We start from the raw sequence: 23,400 nt of genomic DNA, 5'->3' as shown, positions 1-23,400 counted from the left end.
AAGTAGACTTTAAGCTAGAATACTTTATCTAGGTCTAGGAGTATAATAATATAGTTATTACTAAGCTATCTTTCTCTCTTATCTATTAAGTTTCTAAAGAAGGAGCTCTTTAGCTTATTTAAGGATTTACTTAATCCTTACTTCTATAGAATACTTTTAATTTCTAGTAGAAGTAGTAAATTAGTGCTTTTCCTAAACTTCGCTCTAAGTAGCTTCTAGTATTTACTTATAAAGCACTTATAGATCTTTTCTAATTTCTCCTTACTTAGGTTTAGTTTTTACTTACTAGTATTAGTAAAGAGCTTTCTATATACTACTAGCTAGAGCTTACTATAATCTTTAGGGGCTTACTTATATATTCTATTATAAAAGTATAAGTACTTTTTCCTAAACGCTTAATATACACTTCACTACTAGATTCTAAAGCAGAAGAACCTTATCTTTTACTACTCTTTTCTCTAAGGGTAGTGAAATAACTATATCTCTTACTTTTACTACTTATAAGCTTATAATATTATATATTAACTTCCTTTATATAGAATAGTCGTATAAGCTATAAAAGAGTATATAACTACTCTTTTCTAAGATTATTAGCTTCCTTAAATTAGAGGTAGTACTTATAGGACTATATATAATTAAAGTTACTTATAGCGATCAGAAAGTCTATAATCTTAAGCGTTCTATCTATATCTAGAATATAGTATAAGATACCTTTACGTATAAGCTCTTAGTAAGATATAATCTAAGTCCTAGGGTTAAGCTTAGCTCTTTTTACTAACTTAAGTAATAATCGATATTTACTCTTAATCGAGGTTTAAATAGTACTATTTATCTGATTTAGGATATATTTAAGTAATCGAAAGAGTACTTAAATATTAAAGCTCTTATTAGTAATAATTTCTATACTCGCGATCTTAAAGTATTACTTAGCTATTATTTTCTCGATCTATTTATAGAGCTTTTAGTACTAAGTCGTTCAAGGTTACTAGATCTTAGCGTTTATCTTCTATAGCTCTTACTTAGCTTTTACTACTACTTTATAATCTAAAGCTTTTATTAGTATAACTTATATTAAAGCCTTTAGAATAGCTTAGAGAGATCTAGAGTTCTTACTTAAAGAGCTCTATAGAGTTCTTAAATTTTATACTACTACCTAGCTTATAAGCTCTATCTTATACCTAGTATAGGAGATTTTATATAATTCTATCTTATAAGCTATTATATTAGCTACGATTTACTCTATAATCTAAGGGAGCTTATTAAGGATTTAAGTAAGAGAAAGAGTATCTAAAGCTTCTAGATTAATATAAAGCTAGAGTCCTAGAATATTTATACTTAGTATTAAGTGCTTTATCTAAGTAAGGAAGTCTTCTAGTTTTAAGTATATAGTATTAGTACTAAGTTATTATCTAGATTCTAGATCTATTAGAAAAGTAGATATAATTATAAAAGAGTTATAAAGATTTAGGAATTAAGAAATAATCGAAAGGTTCTAGTTAAAAGCTTAATTAAAGTAATAGAACTATATATATACTAAGTACTTAGGAGATAGATATAGCTCTTAACTATTATATAGTAGTAGAGTAAGCTTTTATATAGTAGAGGGCTTACTTAATTAAGTGGAAGTTATAGTATTAAAAGATATATTTAAAAGAGTATTACTCCTTAGAATCAGGGGCTAAGAGTATACTATATATATATAGCATACTTACTAAGTATACACTAAACCTAAGATAGGCTCACATAGCGCTAGTGTTCGACAACTCTAAAGCTTAAAAGATATATATTCCGATAAGTATTTATAAAAGAGAGCTATATAGTAAATATAATACTAAGAGTAATAAGTTACTTAGCCTCTTTATTATCTTAACTAATAAGAAGAATCCTACTTAATCAGTTTTCACTTAATAAAATACTTAAATTATAATAATAAATCTTAACTAGAAAGCTACGAATATTTATTTCTTTAATAATTATATTACTCTTATAGATAAGAATTAGCTTAAGAATAATATTTTAATTAATAAGTATATAATAGATTATATTTAGTAAAAGATCTTAACTACTCCGCGATTTATAAGATATCTAAGAACTTATACTTCGTTTATTACTATTCTAACTATAACTAGATTTAGAGCTCTTTCGGAAGCTTTACTTAGTTATCTACTATAGAGTAATCTTACTATTATTACTAAAGCTACTACTTTACTAGTAATAGATAATAAGGAAATTATGAAATATCTTAAGTAATACTAAAAATAATAAGTTAAACTTATAAACTACCTTTAGGATAAAACCTTAAATATAAAGGAAATAGCTTATATAAAGAAGTCTTAAGCTTAGAATCAGGAAAATAAAGTTAGTCCTAATAATATTATTAACTAAGATTTCCTTAGAGAATTATTAAGATATAAAGAAGAAGTTATTTAGCTTAAGGACTTAGATAATAAAGTAAATAAGGAGTTAGAGAACTTAGATAAGAGATTATTAATAAGCGATAATAAAGAAACTACTAAAGAACTAAACACGGAGCTTAATTTACTTAGATAATCTTAGCTAGTAATTAATAATAAGAATAAAGCAGATTTATAGTAACTCCTAACTCTTAAGCTCGCCTTAAGAGTAGAAGAGAAGTAAATTAGTAATAATAAAAATAAAGAATCTAAATCTAAGACCTCTAATACTTATAAGCTTAGCTTAAGAGCTTGAAGTAATAACTAGTACGAACTTAAGGATCTTATCTTTAAGGAACTTAATAATAATTCGTAGCTTAAGATAATAAGATCTTTAGAGTAATTATCTAAAAAGTCTTAATTAGCTTTATTAGAACCTAAACCTAAGCTTAAAATTAAGCTTTAAAAGATAAAGCCTAAGGTACTAAAACTAAAACTTACTATATACTTCCGCTTTTAGGTACTATTCGCTAATATAGCTACTAGATTATTAACTCTAGATAAGTCTCTTAAACTTATTAATAAAAATCGGCTTTTTTCTAATACTAGTAGATCTCTATAAAATACTATACTTATAAAATCCTATATAGAAGATAACTTAACTATAATACTAAGTAGAGATAATAGATCTAACTAATCTACTCTATCTAAAGGTAAAAAGTATAAATCGAATAAGAAAAATATAAGACTTATAAAAAAGTTAAGAAAAAGTAAGAGGTAACTTATAATCTTAGATTAAGAGTCTATTATAGGATATATTAAGTTATTAGGTAGAAAAGTTAGTATTATTAATTTAATTTTTAAAGAAAAGTATAATTATATATTTATTCTTTTAATTCTCCTCTTAAAATATATATAATATATATCTGAATTATAGTTAAGGATAACTACTAATCTAATTAAGGATAAATATAAAATAAACTTTTATCCTACTTTAGTTAGTACTTTAAGGCCTTAAGTTAGACCTTATATTAGTGATATTTATTATTTATAAGAACCTCTATTTAATACTATAATAAAGATTTAAAGACTTTTTCCCTCTTAATTCTAACTTAAGTGTATTCTGATACTTCTTTATTCTACTCTCTTAGGCTTCCTTCTTTTGTGTAGCCTTTATAGTACATCCCCTTCTTATGCGTGCCTTGAACGTTGTAATTGAAGTTTCTTGCGTCGCCGTTCGCCTCTGGCTTGAAAGCAGTGAGAATCTTGCAAACTGGTGTGCTCCACTTATCATCAAGGGTCGCCGTCTCTACGAAGTTCGATGGGATCTTGTCCTTGCCTGGCGTATCGTCTGCAAAGTCGCTGAATTGAACTGCAGGAGGATCATTTGACTGACGCCTGGCGATAGGCGTATGGGCCGCCACATCTTTGCCTGGCACAACGAGAGGTGCGACCTGGAGGACGGAATTTCCAATTTCCGCATCAGTAACTCCATCCGTTGCCGGCAGAGCTGAAGCCAGGAGAGGCGTGAGAAGGATGAGGCAGAAGTGACGGGAGAAATGCATTTTGACAGTGGCTGGGAAATGAAGTCAGAAAGGTTTAACATATTGAGGGGATATCATTTTACCTGAGTGATCTTCGAAACTGAAACTGTGTATCGATGACAAATTCTTAGACGAAGTTGCAGGGAGGCGTCAAGTAGAAGGACAGGTATTGATTGAAGTGATGTGATGTTAAGCTCTGGGCTCTGGAAAAGGTGGAACTCTGGCGTGTATATATACACATATCTGTGAAAGAGATACTAGAAATGATGAACGATACACATATAAGCCAGATAACATGCCAGTTCCATATGTTGGCATTGAGGTTTCAATTAGAGCAGTGTCGACTTCTGAGAAGACACGTAGTGTTGACTTGATGCTATTTCAAGTCGCGGCTTGACGGTGGCAGCGCTTCGCAAATAGATCCTAGTCATCCCACCTGCATCTTCGGTGCTGTGTACACCCTTTGAATTGACAGAATTGGCTATTCCATGTCCCTGTGACAGTAGATGTTGCCACGGTTGCTCAACCTAGTTCATCGCGACGAAACTAGGTTTCTGGCGACAACTCAGTGACAGGAGAGGTTATGGGACTTTTGCGGTCCTCATCCTCATCGCCAGGAAGAGAGTACTGTTTCAGATACAATATACGGTTGGATTTCTCTCTATCCTGCGGCCCAATGGGTTGGTGTGGGCCACTTTTGGGGGGCCAGGTGTGCGCTGCATCGCTTGCTATAATGTTGGAGGATGCATGGCCCAGTTTGGCCAACCAACATATGCAGCGCTTCAAAACTAGCCCTGGCACCCACAGATAGCGTGAATTCTCTTCAAACCAGGCTGCACACCATCATAGCACAGCCCCAGCAGGCAGACATATGTTGTTACCCCCGGCCGTCGCGGAGATACTTGGACTCCTCATTCCGTCTTTCTACTTTCTACTACAACGAATGTCATCCTCCATCTAAATCTTTGAAGCCCAAGAGCAAAGAACATGCATCTCAAGAACTACTTTCAACACATTTCTCTCCTGGTGATGTTTATTTCACCCGCCGTCGCCGCGCCGGTGCCTCGACCATCTCTCGATGTAGCAATCTTGCGTGCTTTAGCTACTGGGCTACTTCAAGACAACGTCGATGGGGCCTTAGTCTCAGGTACACCACTCCTGTCTTCTTCTTGACATGTATGCTAAGAAGCAAAAGCTCCGAACCTTCTTGGGCCCGGTCAAAGCCGTGGCCTCATCAACATTCAGATCGGCCGAGGAAGCAGTGGCCACGACGCCTCGCTCTAGAAGAGATCGACGCTCGACAAAAGAGATGCAGGTGGCGAGCATAAAACAGGACGCGATTGTCTTGCAATATTGCCGATGGGAACATTGCAATAGGATCTGAAGGGAGGAACGGAAGCTGAAAAGAGGTTCGGAAGTTGGAGTAACAGGATACCATAATTTACACCACAAAGCCAATCAAGCCCACATTCCTTGTACATGACAGCCCTGAATGATCAATAGTCTAAGTGCATCCAACGGAGTCGTTTGGAATGACTTCGAATCTTCGTACCGCACATGAAAGGCAAAGAGAACATTTCAAAGATGCAGATCGTAACTGAACTATCGTGAATGTAATCTGTATGACACATGGCGATCAACACGAATGGGTCCGAAGTGTTACAGCACAATTTGACATCTGCCGAAGACAACGGGCAGCACGTGTTGGTCGTTGTCTGGGATGCATTTGGACCGAAGCAACAACGAGCAATTGAACCATAACATCTCTATATGTGGAGTAACTTAACATCTCCAATGCGAGGCGACTCCTTAACAAAGACATGCGAGAAAGGAAGCCTAGCCTTGATTGATGCCAAATCCGGAAAAGAATTGTAGCCTTGCTGAGAAATTTTCTCCTTAAGTATGCCTGCGTCGTGTGGCAGGCATGGGGGACGGCAGGTATTCCAGCGCTCCTCGGCGGATCCTGGCCAGTTTGAAATCCCCCAGGTCTTGCGATACTTTAGGCCGGGGCCTGGTGTACCCTGACGAACCATCCTGCACCAGATGCCGCCTCTCCCGGTTCAGAAATCGAAGCCGCTCCTGTGCTTCTTCGCTCTCTTGCTTCACAACAAACATGATTTCCTCTACCTGAGGGAAGTAGAACAAATCAATGTGGAGCGACCAGGGCGTTGTGGCACGGGTCAATGGCTCGAGCTCAATTGCAAGAAAGCGTAAGCGGTCAGGGTCATGCATCTTCCACATCTGCGTCAAGATGCCCTCTGATCCCCAATCTCGAATCCAGTAATATTTATCGTTGCGAACAAATAGAGTGTCAATCTCAGGGTTAAAGTAGATGTCTGATGCGTAGGTATCTTGGGTACCTTGAAAGATCAGATGGCCAGCACGTTGAGCGACATCATGTGCGATGCATCGAGCTTCATGGCAGATGTTGACCATTGTCGGCCGTGGGCTCGGTGAAAACCGAGGACACCAATCGTGTTCTTGACTGTGATGAGAGTGCTCTGCGGTGCTCACTTCAACTACACGCGCGTCCTGCGTAGTATAAACCAACTCCCAGATAGCCTGTCGAAGTTCGAGGCTCAGACTGGTCCATCCTGAGGCGACCACTGCACTAGACTCCATGCTGTGCAGATGGTGAGAGGAGAAGTTGGTTGGAATAATTTGGGGTGAGATGGTGGGGAAGGTGAGGCAAATATCTAGGCTTGCTGATTGCACCACTCACCACGTGCATGGGCGTTTCGCCTAAAACGACTTGTCAAGACGACGTGGCGGCTTCCTTTACCGAGAGGGCCCACTTATGTAAATATAAACACAGCAACATCGCTGGCTTAGTGAAAATCTAGGCTAACATCGCTTCCTAACTATCGCATCGAGGCATGTTCTGTATTTCATCCTAAATATTACCCTTGTGCATCATATGTTGCAGGATCAAAGTGTTGCGAAACTGCTTCCTGATTACAGAAATGGCATCCAGTGTTGGCGAAAATGGATGCTAATAGATTAGCCAACAGCCAGAACAAAGGTAGTGTATACGTGTCAATCTCAGACAGGATCTTTCTGTGTTTCGAACTACAGGATCGAGATCGGGTCTCAATTGCGAGGTGCACTGATCAATACGAGCTGATGAAGAATTGATTGGCAGCTTCGTGTTGGACATGACTCTCAAAATACTTTTTGGCAGCATTCAGGACCCCATACAAAATCTTGATATCACTCACAAGTCCAATTGTGGACGAGAGCATTTAAATATAGTCTTCATGTACCTCCAAGCCGCATATGTTGGGTTTCAGCCCGCCTCATCCCCACAGGTGGACCAGCGTTTGAATACGTGTCTCCCCCTCACTAACATTCTGCGCTGCCGTGCACAACTAGTCGACTGATTATGGTGTATATATGGAGGAACTTCCTCGCACTCATGCTTTTCATTTCCTCTCCACAATCGTTCCAATTGCTCAAAGCCCTTCCAATCACTGCAACACTCGAAGATTCTTACGGCCACAAGCCTCTTTCTGTTCCAAGTCAACCGAGTACCAAAACCACCATGCGTGCTTCTTCTACCTTACTTGCTCTCTTGGCTGCACCTCTTCTCGTATCCGCGTGGAGCGAAAGTCTGAGGGATTCGATGACTTGGGCCGAGTTGCTGGGGACAAACCTTATCTGTACCTACGATTATCCCAATGAGCCAGGAGTGCCTGAATCATTTACTTCGTCAATCAATCTTCATGAGTGTGTTGGTAATTCCAATGGAGCCCTTGTTGTAAGCCATTCATATCTTGCATGAGGAATACAAGCTAACTGGTTCTGGTAGGGACGGTATGTTCTCAACCTTACCTTCGGGGTATAGCGCTGGCTAACTGTATGTCATCCTATAGTAGTTCTGGCTACGATGCGACTTGTAAGGACTGCTCTGTCAGTTCTATCTGCAGGCTAGATTGTACCTGTACAGACGACGATGGAGATGAAGACCTATCTATCTTGGATCTCGGCAAGTTTGCATTCTTTTTGCCACTGACCCTTTCTAACTCTGTCAACAGATACTTTCATCAGGAATGAGGATGGTGTCCTTACATGCTAAAGAAGCCATGGGTCTCATTGATAGTCCTAGTCTTTGACCACACTTCAGTATGCAATATTAGTGAAGGTCATCGAGAAGCAGGAGAGCGTTGATTCATTCTTTTCTATTTCCTTTCTTGCCGATTGAATGCCGAGGGTTTGGGTGATATGATCCGATAGTTTGCCGTGTTCTAAGAGCTGATAAGAAGATCGGGACTCGTTTTTTGCTTGGTTCTATTTACTTTGACTGCTTCGTGTTTGGGAATTCTGCTTCAACTGTACTGTTACTCTATGGGTAAGAGAGGGAGAATACTTGTCAAGCTTTTACCCATATGAGAAAGCAATCAACCTTGTCAACCTCCGTTCGTACCTTCAGTAAGCGCTGCAATGACTGTTTTTTATTTCACAAGTGAATGAGAGATTGAAGTATCGCATATAAAACTACCCAAGTTTCCAGTCTTAGAGAAACAAGTAACAAACAACCTTCCCCTCGAACCGAATCCAGAAGCATGTTCGCGGCAAGGGTCCAATTTCTTTTCTAGTGAAATCTGTTCTGATCAAGTGAAGAAATGAACAGTCGAGGCGGCATGTTATAGATTCTAATCTATCTGTCAAAGACGAATGAGACAACCTTGAGTGTATAAAAGTGTTGGATTTGTTGTCAATTCCAATTTTACTGCCAATCCGCCAAAACTCAATCAATCATATTATCGGGTTTCAAGACCTGGATCGCCCTCAGTAGCGGAGTGTAACCCAGGCTTTTAATAGATCAATCGAAACTATCGTTGACAAAAGCCACTTCTAGTCAAATATTTCATTCTGCCCTGCTCAGATGAGCCATACATGAAAAGTCGTCCGATCAGGGGTCACTGTAGGGTGTGAGGTTCCTGGGGGCAGACGATTTGATTTATATGGCTCAAAGATTTGCGAACAAGAGCTTTATCACTAACTCTACATCAACAGCCAAGCAGTTGCAAGAAGCCAAAGGAAGCGTGGCTGGGTACCTAAAAAGAAGAATCAATGCGTGCTCATTCCAATTCAATCCTGCATGTTCTGAATATTCACATCTGAGATTCTGAATAGGGGTTCTATTGCTACACTTGGATGAATTATGCTATATCTGAAGTTTCAATCATTCCCCTCCGGATTACTCGCAGCCCAAAAAAGAGAACCGCGTCTATATAAACCTGTAACCGCCGCAGGAAATCACTGGCGGTAACTAATACAGATGCTCAGACGTCACTATTATGGAGCATGCAGACGTGCTTCACTGGTGTCATAGAATTATTTCTATAATATTAACGCATATTCGCGAACTGGGAACTTGACCATCATCGAGAAGCTGCTTCATAAACCATAGATTGGAGAAGGCGTTGCAATCTCTGTCGTAATAATCTACCACTGTTACTGCCGTTTCCGTTGCCATCCTCTACTGCTTATCACCATTCTTTCCTTTGAGTGCAATTGAAATTCTTCAGATGTTTCCAGTACGTAGTTTATTTCCTGATCTATCATCGAATCTATCAAAACAGGCCATATTCATAGATTTATACTCAGAAGATAAAGTGGCTACGACACCACACGTCCATTGGAAGGTACTGTTCAGAATTCAGAGTCTTGAAGGTCGGAATTGTTTAGTAGAAAATTAAATTTAATTATCTGTCAGAAAGCAAGCTTCCTATACTAACCTATTCATCTCACTTCAGAACATCGTTGGAACAGCATGAGTGAATTATTCGCTTATTCACGAACGCAAAGAAAACACTCCGAGATCAGCGACTCTAGGTTATATAAAGACGTTTCTCTCCAAAATGCCACAACCACTAACTTACAATATGGACGACATCGTTCCGTCAGGTTTGGGTTTCCATTGCATGCTTTGAAAATATAGCCCGTTTCGAACCTTTCCTTTTTCCTGTGATTTTCTTCATACTCCATAGTAGACATGGATCTGAAACCTTGTGTACTAGGAAGCCCATCATGGTTAGCAACTTGCTATCGTCACTTCTTTCCTGCTGTCATCTCTAACAATTCCATCTATCGCTATCATCATCCCACCTCTTCTCCTTTCAGTTCCAAACATGCCAAAATCCACATTTCCACCAACATCTGCTTCTCATTACACTTTCCAATACTCAGCATTTGTCGCTCATCATGTGAAGGCGTTTAAAGATACATCAAGAATCATTACAGCGGCAGGCTCCTCAAACCCACCCAACTTCGCCCCCCGGTCCTTGCAGATTTTAAATCTGCGTGCCATTCCGGTAGCTGCCTGGAGTGTGATTTATATAACCTTTTACAGCTGTGCTCAGCCTTGAGAAACATGGGACAATGATATTCAGTTTGAGCGAATCGGGGCTTTGATGGAACTATTGAGTACTCACCACAACCATTCAACCTACCATTGATTTCCTCACCAGCCTCCCATCCTCAGCCCGACCATTCACACATCCCCAATGCTTGTCAAAATACGTAGCCTCTCCACTTGGTCCTTGCTCAAAACCACTCAGTGTAGTCGATAGTTGAACGGCCGTTGAACGACGTCGTTTTCAGGTCTCTCAACGAACTGACGTTTTAGTACTATAAAACGAACTGCGGTTCGTTTTATAAGGCTATAAACGAACGGAACGAGGTCGTTGCCAAGAACGAACGAAGAAACTAGCCTTTTATAATCTATTTTTAAAAATATACCTAAATGTAGTATAAGTGTTAAATTATTATTATAATGTTATTCTTATATAAATTACGTACTAAAACATATAGAATAATACGTTCAGCTGCTTTATATACTATAGAGGGTAAGTTGCATTCCACTGACTAACCTACCTTAGGTACCTACTAAGTGATCTTGCTAAGGTTTCAAGCCTGAAAAAGGCTTAGTAGGAACTATACTAAAACGGGGTTAAACGACCCCGTTCCGTTGGAGATCTGACCAACCAACGGCCGTTCTAGATCGCTTAAACGAACGCCAGTCCGTTTAGGGTTAGCATAAAGGAACGGCCGTTCGTTCCCGTTTTGCCAAGAACGAGAAAACTATCGACCACGCTGAAACCACTACTCCAGCTAACCCCCACTCACACACATACATATATACACACGCACCCCGAGTATCGATTTTGGAAATCAGACCAAGCGCAGCAGCTATAATCGACGTCGAGGTTCTGGAAGCATTGTGTGCCATGGGGTCTTGTGGTCTCAACTCGAGCAGAGATAAAGGTAAAATTGTGAGCGTATTTTTCGAGTAATAGGTGGGTTCACAATAGATTAGTGATTAAATTTGGGATTTGAAAGACTTGGAGTGAAAGACGAAAGAGGGTGTCGTTGTCATCTACAGGTGTATCGTCATTGTCACTGCCAAGTACACTTTCATTCCATCTTTATCGTCATCCTCACCATCAACAATCAACTAAAGGAGGGCTTTTCCGTTTTCAAAACTTTTCAAAAATGTGTCCTCCGGTCTGCGAAGGGTAGTGGCCTATGAAAGATCGAACCCACCTTCGAACCCACCTTCGAACATCTCAGCGAGTCATTGATGAATTAAGAGAACAGGACAGGACAAACAGACATAAGGGTTTCCATGCGATTTGTTTCTGATCATGTCTGAGGAGGAGATGGAATAGGAAGAGGAGAGGTTTATTTATACTCTTCCCCCCTGCTTACCTCTTTTCTGAAGATTCAAGTCTAGAGGGAGAAATATAAACCACAGGAGACGTGGCTAGGAGTGAAAAACTAGGAAGTGAAGTAGTATTTCTACTCCTACTCCTGATATGAAGTGCTGTAAACCAGTGAATTTAAAAACAAGTAAAGAGCAATAACGCCTCGCTATGCTGTAACTGAATCCAACTCAACCTGATCCTCTACCTTACCAAACAGGCTCCACCCAACCATATTCTATCCCCCTCGAATCGCTACGGGTAAAATTTATATCCCCTGCACCTTCCGATAACTCGGTGGTTTGATAGCCCTTCTTATCAACTTCCCTGCATACGGCGGGATGAGAGAGATTGCTGAGATGGCTGCAACGCGCCAGATGAATCCACTGTTAGATGTAAATGTCAGTAAGAATTCACAAGTTGGCCGGAGAAGATGAGGTCAAAGAGTGGAAGGGAAAGTAAAAGGGGGAAACATACAGCGTAACAATAAACCCCAGATCAAAATACCCTCCCAAGAACGGTATACTACCCAAATACAACAGCAGCGTGCCCACAAGACTAACAATCATGATGGGATGCCACGTCGTGACCTCAAACGCCACCATAGTCAATTCATTGAGGATGAGTACCGTGAAGGACACGGAGACCATGCGCGGCCCATCGACTTCAGTGAGGATTTGGGAGAGGCCTTGGATCATGCCACCTTGGTAGATGGAAACTGCAACCCAGACGAAGAAGGTGCGGTATGAGAGGGACGAGCCAGTTGTCAACTCCTTGTAGAGTTCAGGGTATAAGTTTGCGAGGTTCTCATCAACGTCCTTGTCTAGCACGAGAGAGAACACTGGCGCCATCGTGTAAACTGTAGCGTATCCTACCAGCAGCCAGTCTTTATACAGGCCTTCGGGCTCGAATTTGATGGCGATGCTGTACATAGTTTGGGCGACGGAGATGATGAGTCCGCGGTGGATGACGAACTGGGCGAGCTTGGCGGAGCGTTTGTATGAGTTGCGACCATGCCAGACGAGGAGTTTGGTGAGGTGGCAGAACTGGGTGATGGAGAAGTCAGCGGCGAGGGAGGCTTGACGGCCTTCTTTGCCGACGATTCCGACGCCTACGTCGGCGGCTTGGATCATGGAGACGTCGTTGCCGCCGTCGCCGATGCAGCAGATGCGTTTCTTGGTGAAGTCGCGGATCAGGTGGGCGATGTCTGCTTTTTGGGTGGGGGAACAGCGGCAGGCGATTACGGCAGGGAGAAGGACGGCGAGGCTGATGAAGTCGTTGCGGAAGTGGGTTAGGAGGAGGGAGAGGGATTCGCCGTCGATGAGAAGGGCGGAGTCTTTCTTGCCGCGGAGGAAATCGAGGTGGTCTTGGGCGTTGTCTTTTCGTTTGAGCTTGGCGATTGTGTGGATATATTGACCTCTGGCGACGAGTTTGGCTGAAACGGCTACACAGCGTGCTGTTTCGACTTTGTCGCCAGTTAACATCCAAATCTTGATGCCAGCATTGCGGAGAAGTTCCAAAGACGGCTTGACATCTTTCTGTAGCTTGTCCTCGACGCCAGTAACTCCGAGAAGTTCGAGATCTCGTTCAAGGTAGTGGGATACTACACGAGCCATGCCTGCATCGCGACCATTAATTGCCACAGAGGCTTCTTTGAAGTTGGCCGCAAATTCCCGGTACTGCTGTACAGACAGACGTTTCCGGCCTACGACGAGGGTTCGAAGACCTTCTCGAGCCATATTACCAGTTTCCTCGTCAAGCCAGTCATTTGCAGCAACGATTGAAGTCATGACGGTATCTGCACCCTTCTGGTAGAACCAGATCTCGCCGGCATCAGGGCTAGTGACTCCCGGTTTCTCAGATCCATCCATAAACTGGACAATGATACCCATTCTCTTTCCGTCAGATGTGAAAGGGAAGACCTCCAGGATGCGGACTCGAACGACAGGTCTACCTGTATCGACCGACTGTAGAAGCATACCTTTTCGATCACGATGGATCAATCTAAGTCCAACCAGTTCCGTCCATTTCACGATGGCGATCTCATCCGGCGAAGACGCTTGGTAAGAGGTAAATGTATGACCATTCTCTTCCTCAACAGTGGGTGTGACATTATGGCAGATTGCCAAAGCTAAGACAACATCACGTACACGAGCTCCGATCTCTCGACGTGTTCGGGTAGCTGTGACTGTAGTAGACGCCATGAAGGTTGATGAAGGAGTAATAAGCATCGGCGGTTGATTGGGATCTGTTGAGGCAGGAACTGAAAAGCCTTGCTTGACATAGGCAGTAACTTCATCCATTGCTTCGTTGGCATATGAGACAGTTCCGACGTGAATCTTCTTCATCTCCATCTCATTCTGGGTCAGAGTTCCAGTCTTGTCACTAAGGAGATATTCGATTCGTCCTAATTCTTCTGGAATGGTGCTCGTTCTCACGACTGCTCCTGCAATTCCAGGATCCTTTTGGATGAACCACGAGTAAACACTCTTTCCCATGTCTAGATTGACCCGCAGACTGATGGGAACGATGGTCGAAAAGAGAACCAAGAATCTCATGATCTTAACATACCACGGGGCACGACCCTCGACATGCTCGAATCCCTCCAAAGCTACCAAGACAACGGATAATGTGAGTGTGAGAGCACAGAGGATCTTGGTCAAGGAGTTGATCTCGTATTCAAGCAAGCCAGTCTTGGAACGTGAAGCAGAGGTCGAAAGTGCGGATCTCGTCTGAGGTCCAGTGTAAACGATTACCGCCAAGGTCGTCGCATTCGAAGCGAGAACAGTGTTACACCAAGCGGTGTTGTCAATAGTCAATGGAGCCGAATTTGAAGTTGGCTCATCCACGGTGACCTCGTCGTTGAGCGGAGATCGCCGCGGAAGATATGGATCATACCCGTTGCGACCTTTGGGCAACAACTCCACTGTCCCAATAAACTCGTTCACTTTCTTGTCAGGTTTTCCCGCGACAACTCTGAGCCGAACGAATTCAGCCGGATCAAGAGCCTGAGTGAGCGGTGAACCCAATCGAAGCTTCCAATCCGTCTCACCATCAAGTTGGTCAGTTCGAATGAACGTCTCTCCCACACCTCCAGCATCAGCAGCAGGAGTGCTCCCCAGTTCCGCTGTTGATTCCCGAGCATCTGCGATGGTGACACTTGTTTCCTCAATTGGGGGATCGGATATAGGCTCAACCAGAAGTGATTCAGGTACTGGGGGCAAGTCGGCCTCCTCTTCTACAGCTACTGTTGATTCGTTTGTGAAGCTCTTTAGAATCACCACATCGGCTGGTACTCGTTGATCCTTGCCCAATTTCAACACATCACCAACTTTCAGATCTCGAGATTTTCGAATCACTTCTCGCACTTCCGAAGATGGCAATTGCCGCCTTCCTCCGCTTTCCGCACTCTCTTCCTCTTCTTGAATATCGGACAATCTGTCCGGCTCGACCAGCGAATTCTTCTTGAACTTGCCCTTTCCCTTCAATTTCTTTTTCGCATGATACCTGTCCTTATTTCCCACTCCCAGCTCATCAAAACACAACACCGTATAGCCCTCCGAATTAGCCTCCGTATCTCTCCTCCTCCGTCCAATATCGTCCCAAGCCTCCTTTCCCAATGTAATCGCTAAAACAAAGACCAACGGCACGATGTAGGTCGAGAGGTATCCAATCCGCAAAGGGGGAATCGCTTGCGAGAGCGCGACGAGCAAAAAGTACATGTTGAAGAAGAAAGAGAATTCGTTATACAAAGTTCGCGGCAAGAAACTGATAGGGGTATATTTCGCATTGGAGACGGCATTTGGAGGGAATCGCGAGGTTTGAGAGGTGCCAATATGGACTGTTCGGGACGAGGCCGGATCATGTTCCTCTTCCTGCTCCTCTTCATTTTCTGGCGCTGATTGAGATCCTGAAGTCGAGAGGAAACTGGGAAGTCGAATATGCGATCCTAGCTTGTTGAATGCCTCGATACTGGGCCGTCTTCGATGGCCGCTCCCTCCTGGTAGTAATGGCGCGTCATCTTCAGCACTGTTGAAGCTGCCCGCAGATAATCGATTTGCCCCATCCAGATCCGGTGTATCGTTCAACAGGCCATGGGCATCCTCATCTCTATCCCGCCCCAGATCTCCATATCCTCTATTGCGTTTGCCAAATCCTCGCAGCCCACTCATACGCAGATTCCGTAATGGTATATGACCTGTCCTCCTCTCTTCCTTTTGTGTGCGATCTCTGCGCGACGACGAGGGCCCCGAGGGACTAGATGTGGTGATAGGGTCAAGCTCCTGGATGTCGAGGTCGAGGTCAGAGTCCGAGTCATCCGCTGGTGATTTGGGGGCATTTGATTGATGGTATGCGCTCGACGACATGCCTCATTGATGCGGTGGACGAGTATGGGGGGTGATGGGTGAGGAGGAAGGAATGTCGCGTTCAAGGAGTCGAGATCAATATGTACAGATTGTCATCTGGTGTCCTTCACTGTAGCCTTGTCTTCCTCAGCCACTGACACGCGGACGTGGCTATTTTGGCTGAGAGATAGATCCTGGTCCGCCGTAGAAATGTTGCTGCCCCTTTTCATAGCCGAGGCGAGATGGCATTACTTATTATAAGTATATAATCACTTTCTATTGCTGAGAAGTTTAATGTAGAGTATTGTGCTCATCCAAGGACATTGCTGCCCTCTAATCATGCACAGCTTTGTAAAGTCCTCAATCTATTCCCTCAGCTTTCGTGTTTGTATTCAACCAGGTCTCCTTGTATCTGTGGTGAATCCTGGCTGCCGTAGCGCCTCATAGCTCGAAAGCTGGCCTCAACCGTCGCCTTGTCGCGAAAGTCCAATGGTCCTTGCATCCCGACCCGAACATCGCACTTACAATACTCTGCCCTGTCAGACACGGCAAGACCATGAAATCTTCTTCACTGTAGCAAATGGCTTCAGTTTCATCTCATATCACTATCTAATCTGATTGTTCTTTAGCGGATATCCTTGTATAAGTATGGCTGGCTCGGCCCCCTTTGTTTTCTGATGACGATGTGGTGGAAGGACAATGGAACGGACTTTGGGACAGCTGCTGACGGTTGGATTCAGTATTCAGTTCTTTTCCCCAAACACGTACCAGCGCCATGATGGCGGAGTCGGCACATGCATCCTGGCATCCAGCCTTTATGCCAAATTCAACACCACAAACAATTGCGACAGCAGCGCCCGAGGTCCCGTCGAGTCTGGTCCCAACATCCGAGCCTCCTTTTGAGTACAAGTCAGAGCCAACGCCCATCGCATCGAATCCAGTGGAGGTCGAAGCTGTAGAAGAGATACCTGCTGCCGAGGGACAAGTACCGCAAGATAACAATGATCATCCGGAGCTTGGGGATCTTCGTAATGCGCTTGCAACGTCTTTGGCAAGCCCGGGTGGAGTTGAGCTGGAAGAGAGCCCATGGCACAATGGCACTGAACAACAAAGTACGGAAGCTATCGACAAGGCCGATTTCCCCTCGGAAGGACCCCACCATGAGAATAAACATCTCAGTACGATGTCTTTTGCTCGGACTGTTTCAGAGGAGGTCAACTGGGGAGAGGACGACGATGTGGATCCGCAATGGAATACTCAACGAACTGATACAGACCCATTCAAGTTCATGGCCAAGTCAGACCGCACAAACTCGTTTCCCCAAGTTCCGCCTGCACATTCGGTGGAATCTGGCCATGATCAGACGCTTCCCCATAGCCAGGCTGAGGATATTCTCCACGAGGTTGAGCAGGAGGTATCAGAAGATCTATTTGGGGACGAAGAAAACGATCCAGAGGCCGGATTCTTCGCTCAAAAGTCGGGCCAGGAAGAGGGTCACCTGGACTTTTCACATGGCATGGATGATGATGAGCTGAGACTACCAGACTATGGACAGACGTATGGAGGAGATGTACGGCCCGAGCAGGACGAAGAGCTAGAAGCCCGATTTGAAGAAGGTCTTCCCTTGGTCCAAACACACGAGGATTCTACATATCAGCCTGAGCAATCAAATTCGAACGATCTATTTGCGGACGAGGCAGGCGAGGAGGACTTTTTTACCCAGGTCACCAAAGGAGGCGAGAGCCAGGAATTGGTACCTGAACCATACTTGGAGAGAAAATCCACCATGCATGTTATAGATTCGCTACATTACCAGCCACATGAGCAAATCCACGACAGTATACAAGAGGAAAATGCCATGGAAAGCTCCCAGAGTTCCCTGGAAAGATCTACTGGTGGGGGAATCGCTGCATCGCCCAGTACAGTTCTGTCGGCTGTCTTCGGCAACCCAGACTCTCCCGTGCATGAGCAAACAGATCTACATGCGAGTGAGGAAGATCTTGCCGCGAAATGGAAAGCAGCTTTGGCTGGTGATGAATTCCTTGCAGACGACGATGATGAACTTCTGCCAGATGATGATGAGCTGCTTCCAGACGATAATGAGCCCACGGAAAGTGCAGGTTTTGACCCCGCTACTGTGTTTGGCAGTGATGATGAAGGTTTTCTTGAGGACAATGACCAAAATGGCGAGAGCCTTTTCGGCCAGCAGACGAGCCCCCCGATACCCACGCCTGTTACAGGACCGAATAGTCATGTCGTGGGATTTGACATCCTTGGAGGCGCCCAAACGAAACGGCCGACCAGCAGTAGTAACAAGTATCTACCGCCCGGTGCGGTTGCAATGCCACCCGTGGCTCCTAAGAACGCATATGCACCTACTGCACCTTTGTTGACTGATCTCTCGAAATCGACATTGACACCCGCTGCAGTTTCCCCCTACATGTCGTCATCAATGGCGAGCTTTCAACCGCAGCCTCCGAGACCAGAGATGCCAAAAGCACAGAGCTTTGCAGACAAAGCTAAAGGTGGCTACGCCTCGCCTTACGACCTCCCAATGGATGTTGTAAAGCCGAGAAAGAGGGTCAGCATGCAGACTATGAATCGAACACACGCTTCAGCGGAAATGGCGCCTCCCAGGAGCAGTAGTATGCAAGCTCCTCCACCTCCCCCTAGGGCCGCTTCAGCAGGAATATCTCCACCTACAAGTAGTTACTCCCAACCCAGTCAAATGCAACCAGGCGCTCAGGCGCAACTGCCCAAGACTGTTCGAAAGACGCAAAGTGGATTTTTCGAGGAGTTGCCAATGTCCAAGCCAAAACTTGCGGTCAGACATTCGAGTGGTCTTCCATCTCCTTTACAAAGCCCTTATGGACAACCTGGTGTTCTACCCCCTCCTACAGGTCCACCTAGAAGTTCTTATGGCCCACCTCCCGTCCAACAGCTAGTCCAGCACCAGCCGGTTCAACCACAGCAGCCAGCCCAAGTGCAAGGCTTGGTTGCGCCTGAACGTGTAAGCCCATATGCGTCACTACCGAGTGGAAACATACCCGTACCAGCAGTGGCATCCAGATACTCTCCAGCGCCTCCACCTCTGCAGCACAGCCAGACTGCTCCTCCTCCAGTCGCTCAATCTCGATACTCGCCTGCACCTTCTATCCAGAAACCGGCTACAGAATCATATACAGCAGCTCCTGTAAATGCACAACCACCACAATCAGCACCGATTCTTCCCCATCAACCTCGAACTTCGAGTCCTCTAGCCCATTTCGAAAGAAGTCACGAACTTCGATCGCATGGCTCGTTCTCCGAATCGGGTAGTTTTGATCGCCGAACAAGTTCTTCTGGCTATGAGTCTGGTTTAAGGAATCAGCATTTGCCGCCAACTAGAGAAGTTGAGGAGGAAGGTCAGATTTCTCCAACCTCAACACGGAATTACGGCGAACTGCAGAGCCAATATAACCCATCGCCACACCTTTCGCTGGCCCACCGGCCATCACAGACACCGCCTCCTCAGAATCTTGCATCTAGACTAGTGAGCTCTCCACCAAAACGATCTACTACGAATTACATGCCTCAGCAATCTTCCCATGGTCAACCTCAGCCGTTTGTGCCACCTCAAAGATCACAAACCCAGTCTCCCGGAACTGCTTTTGCTGGCCCGCGCCTGGAAATGAGCAGCTCGGTCCCATATCAGCGTCCAGCATCTGTAGAATTACCCGCATCACCAAGAGTCAATAACAGCTATCAGTCAGTGCCAGCGTCATCCTCACAAGGACGAACCAGAGGATTCTCACAAGGGCTCAACTACGTCGCACCAACTGACGGCCGAGAGATTGATCCATTGCAGAGATGGAGAGGTGCTCCTGTCTTTGCATGGGGCGTAGGTGGTTCAATAATGACTTCATTTCCACAGGATATACCTCGTTATGGTATGAACTCCCAGGCTATGATTATTCGAAGTCCTGGCACTGTGAAGATTCGGAATATCAAGGACCTCGATCCCCTTCAAGAGCGCCTCGCGAGTTTCCCTGGCCCGTTGAAAGGCAAGTCTAAGAAGAAGGAAGTCTCGACATGGCTTGCATCTGGAATTGAGATATTGGAGCAGAACGCAAGTTATCTTCGAACAGTCTCGAGTTTGTCGCATGAAGACAAACGTGTAGAAGAGCGGATTCTGCTATGGAAAATTCTTCAAGTATTCATTGAAAACGATGGAGTTTTGGAAGGAACATCTGTGGTTGACAAAGCCGTTCGCGCTGTCCTCTCACCCGGTATTGATGATGATGAAAGCTCCTCTGCGCCACTTTATGCGACTGGCGCAGACCTATCCGGAATCTCACACTCGTCCAACTCGACAACGAGAGCCGACCCAGTGGATCCTGCAGCTGTAGATCAATTGCGAAAGCATTTGCTCCGTGGTGAGCGAGAGAAGGCAGTTTGGGATGCAGTTGATAAAAGACTCTGGGCCCACGCCATGCTCATCTCGAATACGGTATCAAAGGAACTGTACAAACAAGTTGCCCAAGAGTTCATCCAGAAAGAAGTCAAGATCATAGGCGACAACGTTGAACCACTTGCAGCTCTTTACGAGATCTTTGCAGGCAACTTTGAAGAGAGCATCGATGAGCTTGTGCCTCCGTCTGCAAGAGCTGGTTTCCAGATGGTCAGCACATCAAATGGTACTGGCCCCTCAAAAGACGCCCTTGATGGTCTGGACAGATGGCGGGAGACACTTGGGCTTGTCCTCAGCAACCGCAGCATCGATGACAGCAAAGCGCTCAATGCTCTGGGTAAGCTACTGTCTGGGTATGGCAGAGCCGAGGCAGCTCATATCTGCTTCTTGTTTGCAAGAAGTTTGTCAATCTTTGGTGGGGTTGATGACCCTCAAGCAAGCATAGTGCTTGTTGGTTCAGACCAGTTGAGACAACCGTATGATTTTGACAGAGAGCTGGAGCCAGTTCTGCTGAGTGAAGTCTTCGAGTATGGAATGTCTCTATCAAGTACCTCGACAATTGCGATTTCCAGCCCACATCTTGCGATCTACAAGCTGCAGCACGCGAAAATTCTGGCAGAATACGGGTTCAGAGATAAAGCTCTGCAGTACTGCGAGGCGATCGCAGCTTCCATCACGTCCCAGACAAGACGGTCACCATATCACCATGGTTTACTAGTGTCTGAGCTTGAGGACCTGAGCAAACGATTGAAACAGTCGCCCAAAGATGAGAACTCGTCATGGATCTCAAAGCCCAGCATTGATAAGGCAAAAGGTTCCGTATGGGCAACCTTCAACAAGTTCGTTGCGGGTGACGAGGCCGACGCAGCTTCTGCCGCTTCAGTTGGAGGTGCAGCTGATATTGGGCCATTCTCAAGAATTGCTGGCGGAACCCCGACGATTAGCCGATCGCCATCCAATGCTGATCTTTACGGTTCATACCCAGGAGGTTCTGGCATTAATGGCAGCGCACCTGTTCCAATTACCAAGGCAAGTTCCAGGTATGCTCCTGGGGCATCGTCGTACGGCAATCAAGATGGCCAGACTGGAACATCGTATGGATCACAGCCAAGACAGTCGCTTGATGAGAGATCCTCCAGCGAGTACAAGCGATATGAGCCGCAGAGACAGATGTCCGATTATCGACCAAATAGTCAGCCCGCACCCGCCAACAGCTACACGCCCCAAACAGGGTCCAGCTTCACTCCTCAATCAGCATATACTCCCTTCGGCAACTCCTCGCCATATGAATCTGCTTCCGGGCATACTCCACAGACACCAGTTACCGAGCAGCCTCCGGCAAACCTGTACGCATCACCGCAGGCTGTCAATTCTTTTGATGGACATCGGCCCTCATACGCACCCTCTGAGCCTTCTTATCAGCAGCCTACGTCAAGTTTTGATTCTCCGCTCTCGAATAGCTACGACCCACCTGCAACATCCGCGTACGAACCTCCTGCTACAAGTAGCTACGATCCTTCAGCTACTTCTGGTTACGAACCTCCTGCTTCAAGTAGCTATCAGGATCCTTCCAACGACGAGCCTCAGTCCAGCGGGTACCAGCCTTATTCTGGTGGTTACGAACCCCCATCCAGCGGATATGTCCCATATGAGCCGAATGATGAGCCAGATTCACCAGTCGAACCTCGTCCCAAGAAGAAGTCCTTCATGGATGACGATGATGATGACATCCCTGGCCTCAAAGCCGCCCCTGCCTCCACACCTCGTGAAAAGACTAAGGCAGAGAAAGACAAAGAAGCTGATGAGGCGTTCCGGAAAGCAGCTGAAGCAGATGGTAAGCCTTCTTATCCTATTCCGCTCCTCTCTCACAGGTATACTAACACCATCCCCGCAGCTCAAAAAGCGAAAGAAGCTGCTCCCGCAAAGAAAGGCTGGGGTCTCGGTGGCTGGTTTGGTGGCGCAAAGAAAGAATCCCAGGACATGGGTGCCAACCCCAACAAGCCCATTCGCGCCAAATTAGGTGAAGCGTCCTCCTTCTACTACGACCCGGAGCTCAAGCGTTGGGTCAACAAGAAGGCCGGCGCAGAAGACACACAAGCTAAGAGTGCTACACCACCTCCTCCAAGAGCTGCTGGTCCACCTCGAACAGCCAGCGCACCTGTCAATATGGGTCCGCCAACAGGTAACGGTGCAGCTGGCGGTCCACCAGCAAGTGTACCCCGCCCAATCCCTACACCTGGCAACATGGGTCCCGGCATGGGGCCACAAATGGTGGCCCAGCGTGCTGTAAGCGATAATACCCATTCACCACACCATCTCGTTTCCTCCTCACCACAGAGTGACGACGGGAGCGTGAATCTCAATGCGCCGCCGCTCATAAACAGGAGTCAGTCGAATGGTAGTCTGAGGAGTAGTGGGCCGCCGAGTCGCCCTGGCACGGGTATGAGTAATGCGAGCAGTATTGATGATTTGCTGGGACCGCCGGTGCCGAGGAGTCGGAAGGATGGAGCCGGTGGTGCGGCGAAGAAGGGTGCGAAGAAGAAGGGGCGCGGGTATGTTGATGTTATGGGGGATAAGGGCGCGTGAGGTGCCTGTGCTGGAGAGTAATGAGGTTTTTGGGTGCTTTGAATGTGGGAGGGTGAGGAGAATGAGTGTAATATAGATTCCCATGTGGTCTGTTTTGGTCTGGCTGTTCGTTATACCACAGGCTGGATTCCATCTAGATGATCGTCGCGTGCATGGACTGCTGGTTGAGCCGGTTCCTTGGTTGGCTGGAGGGTAGTACATCGTTGTAATTTGTGTATCATATGATAATCTTTTCTACCTCTAAGGTACCTTCTACTGTGCCATTACTTCTATGTCTCTTCTTCCTGTATTGTTTATCTGCTGAGTGTAGTATCGGACCACAGTGCTTGAATGGAGCATGATTCAACATATTTCAAAGCTCACTCCTTTCACTCA

General features: G+C 45.1%; 6 protein-coding genes across 6 annotated transcripts; 3 read left to right on the top strand and 3 right to left on the bottom strand.

Moving 5' to 3' along the window:
- Positions 1-3,532: 3,532 nt before the first annotated feature.
- On the bottom strand, positions 3,533-3,958 carry ONS95_012852 (uncharacterized protein; the record flags this gene model as incomplete). The annotated part of the gene is made up of 1 exon (XM_058506470.1): positions 3,533-3,958. The coding sequence occupies one exon, from the start codon at positions 3,956-3,958 to the stop codon at positions 3,533-3,535; it is 426 nt and encodes a 141-aa protein (XP_058357198.1).
- Positions 3,959-4,966: 1,008 nt separating this feature from the next.
- ONS95_012851 (uncharacterized protein) lies at positions 4,967-5,221 on the top strand (the record flags this gene model as incomplete). The annotated part of the gene is made up of 2 exons (XM_058506469.1): positions 4,967-5,084; positions 5,133-5,221. The coding sequence occupies 2 exons, from the start codon at positions 4,967-4,969 to the stop codon at positions 5,219-5,221; spliced, it is 207 nt and encodes a 68-aa protein (XP_058357197.1).
- Positions 5,222-5,833: 612 nt separating this feature from the next.
- Positions 5,834-6,559, bottom strand: ONS95_012850 (uncharacterized protein; the record flags this gene model as incomplete). Its single annotated transcript, XM_058506468.1, has 1 exon — positions 5,834-6,559. The coding sequence occupies one exon, from the start codon at positions 6,557-6,559 to the stop codon at positions 5,834-5,836; it is 726 nt and encodes a 241-aa protein (XP_058357196.1).
- Positions 6,560-7,352: 793 nt separating this feature from the next.
- ONS95_012849 (uncharacterized protein) lies at positions 7,353-8,345 on the top strand (the record flags this gene model as incomplete). The annotated part of the gene is made up of 4 exons (XM_058506467.1): positions 7,353-7,694; positions 7,746-7,750; positions 7,810-7,922; positions 7,972-8,345. 4 exons carry the CDS (start codon positions 7,353-7,355, stop codon positions 8,010-8,012), a joined length of 501 nt encoding a protein of 166 aa, XP_058357195.1. The 3' UTR covers positions 8,013-8,345.
- A 2,697-nt stretch (positions 8,346-11,042) lies between these two features.
- On the bottom strand, positions 11,043-16,250 carry NEO1 (putative aminophospholipid-translocase). The gene has a single exon (XM_058506466.1). The coding sequence runs from the start codon at positions 16,008-16,010 to the stop codon at positions 12,057-12,059; it is 3,954 nt and encodes a 1,317-aa protein (XP_058357194.1). The 5' UTR covers positions 16,011-16,250; the 3' UTR covers positions 11,043-12,056.
- Positions 16,251-16,375: 125 nt separating this feature from the next.
- On the top strand, positions 16,376-23,348 carry SEC16 (vesicle coat component). The gene is made up of 3 exons (XM_058506465.1): positions 16,376-16,635; positions 16,730-22,273; positions 22,334-23,348. The coding sequence occupies exons 2-3, from the start codon at positions 16,765-16,767 to the stop codon at positions 23,023-23,025; spliced, it is 6,201 nt and encodes a 2,066-aa protein (XP_058357193.1). The 5' UTR covers positions 16,376-16,635; positions 16,730-16,764; the 3' UTR covers positions 23,026-23,348.
- Positions 23,349-23,400: the final 52 nt, after the last annotated feature.

This window comes from Cadophora gregata, assembly GCF_030347475.1.
Source record: "Cadophora gregata isolate MNR1 chromosome Unknown scaffold_7, whole genome shotgun sequence".
Taxonomy (NCBI): Eukaryota; Fungi; Ascomycota; class Leotiomycetes; order Helotiales; family Ploettnerulaceae; genus Cadophora; species Cadophora gregata.
The sequence above is the reverse complement of the archived record's forward strand: the minus strand, read 5'-3'. Positions and strand labels throughout refer to the sequence as shown.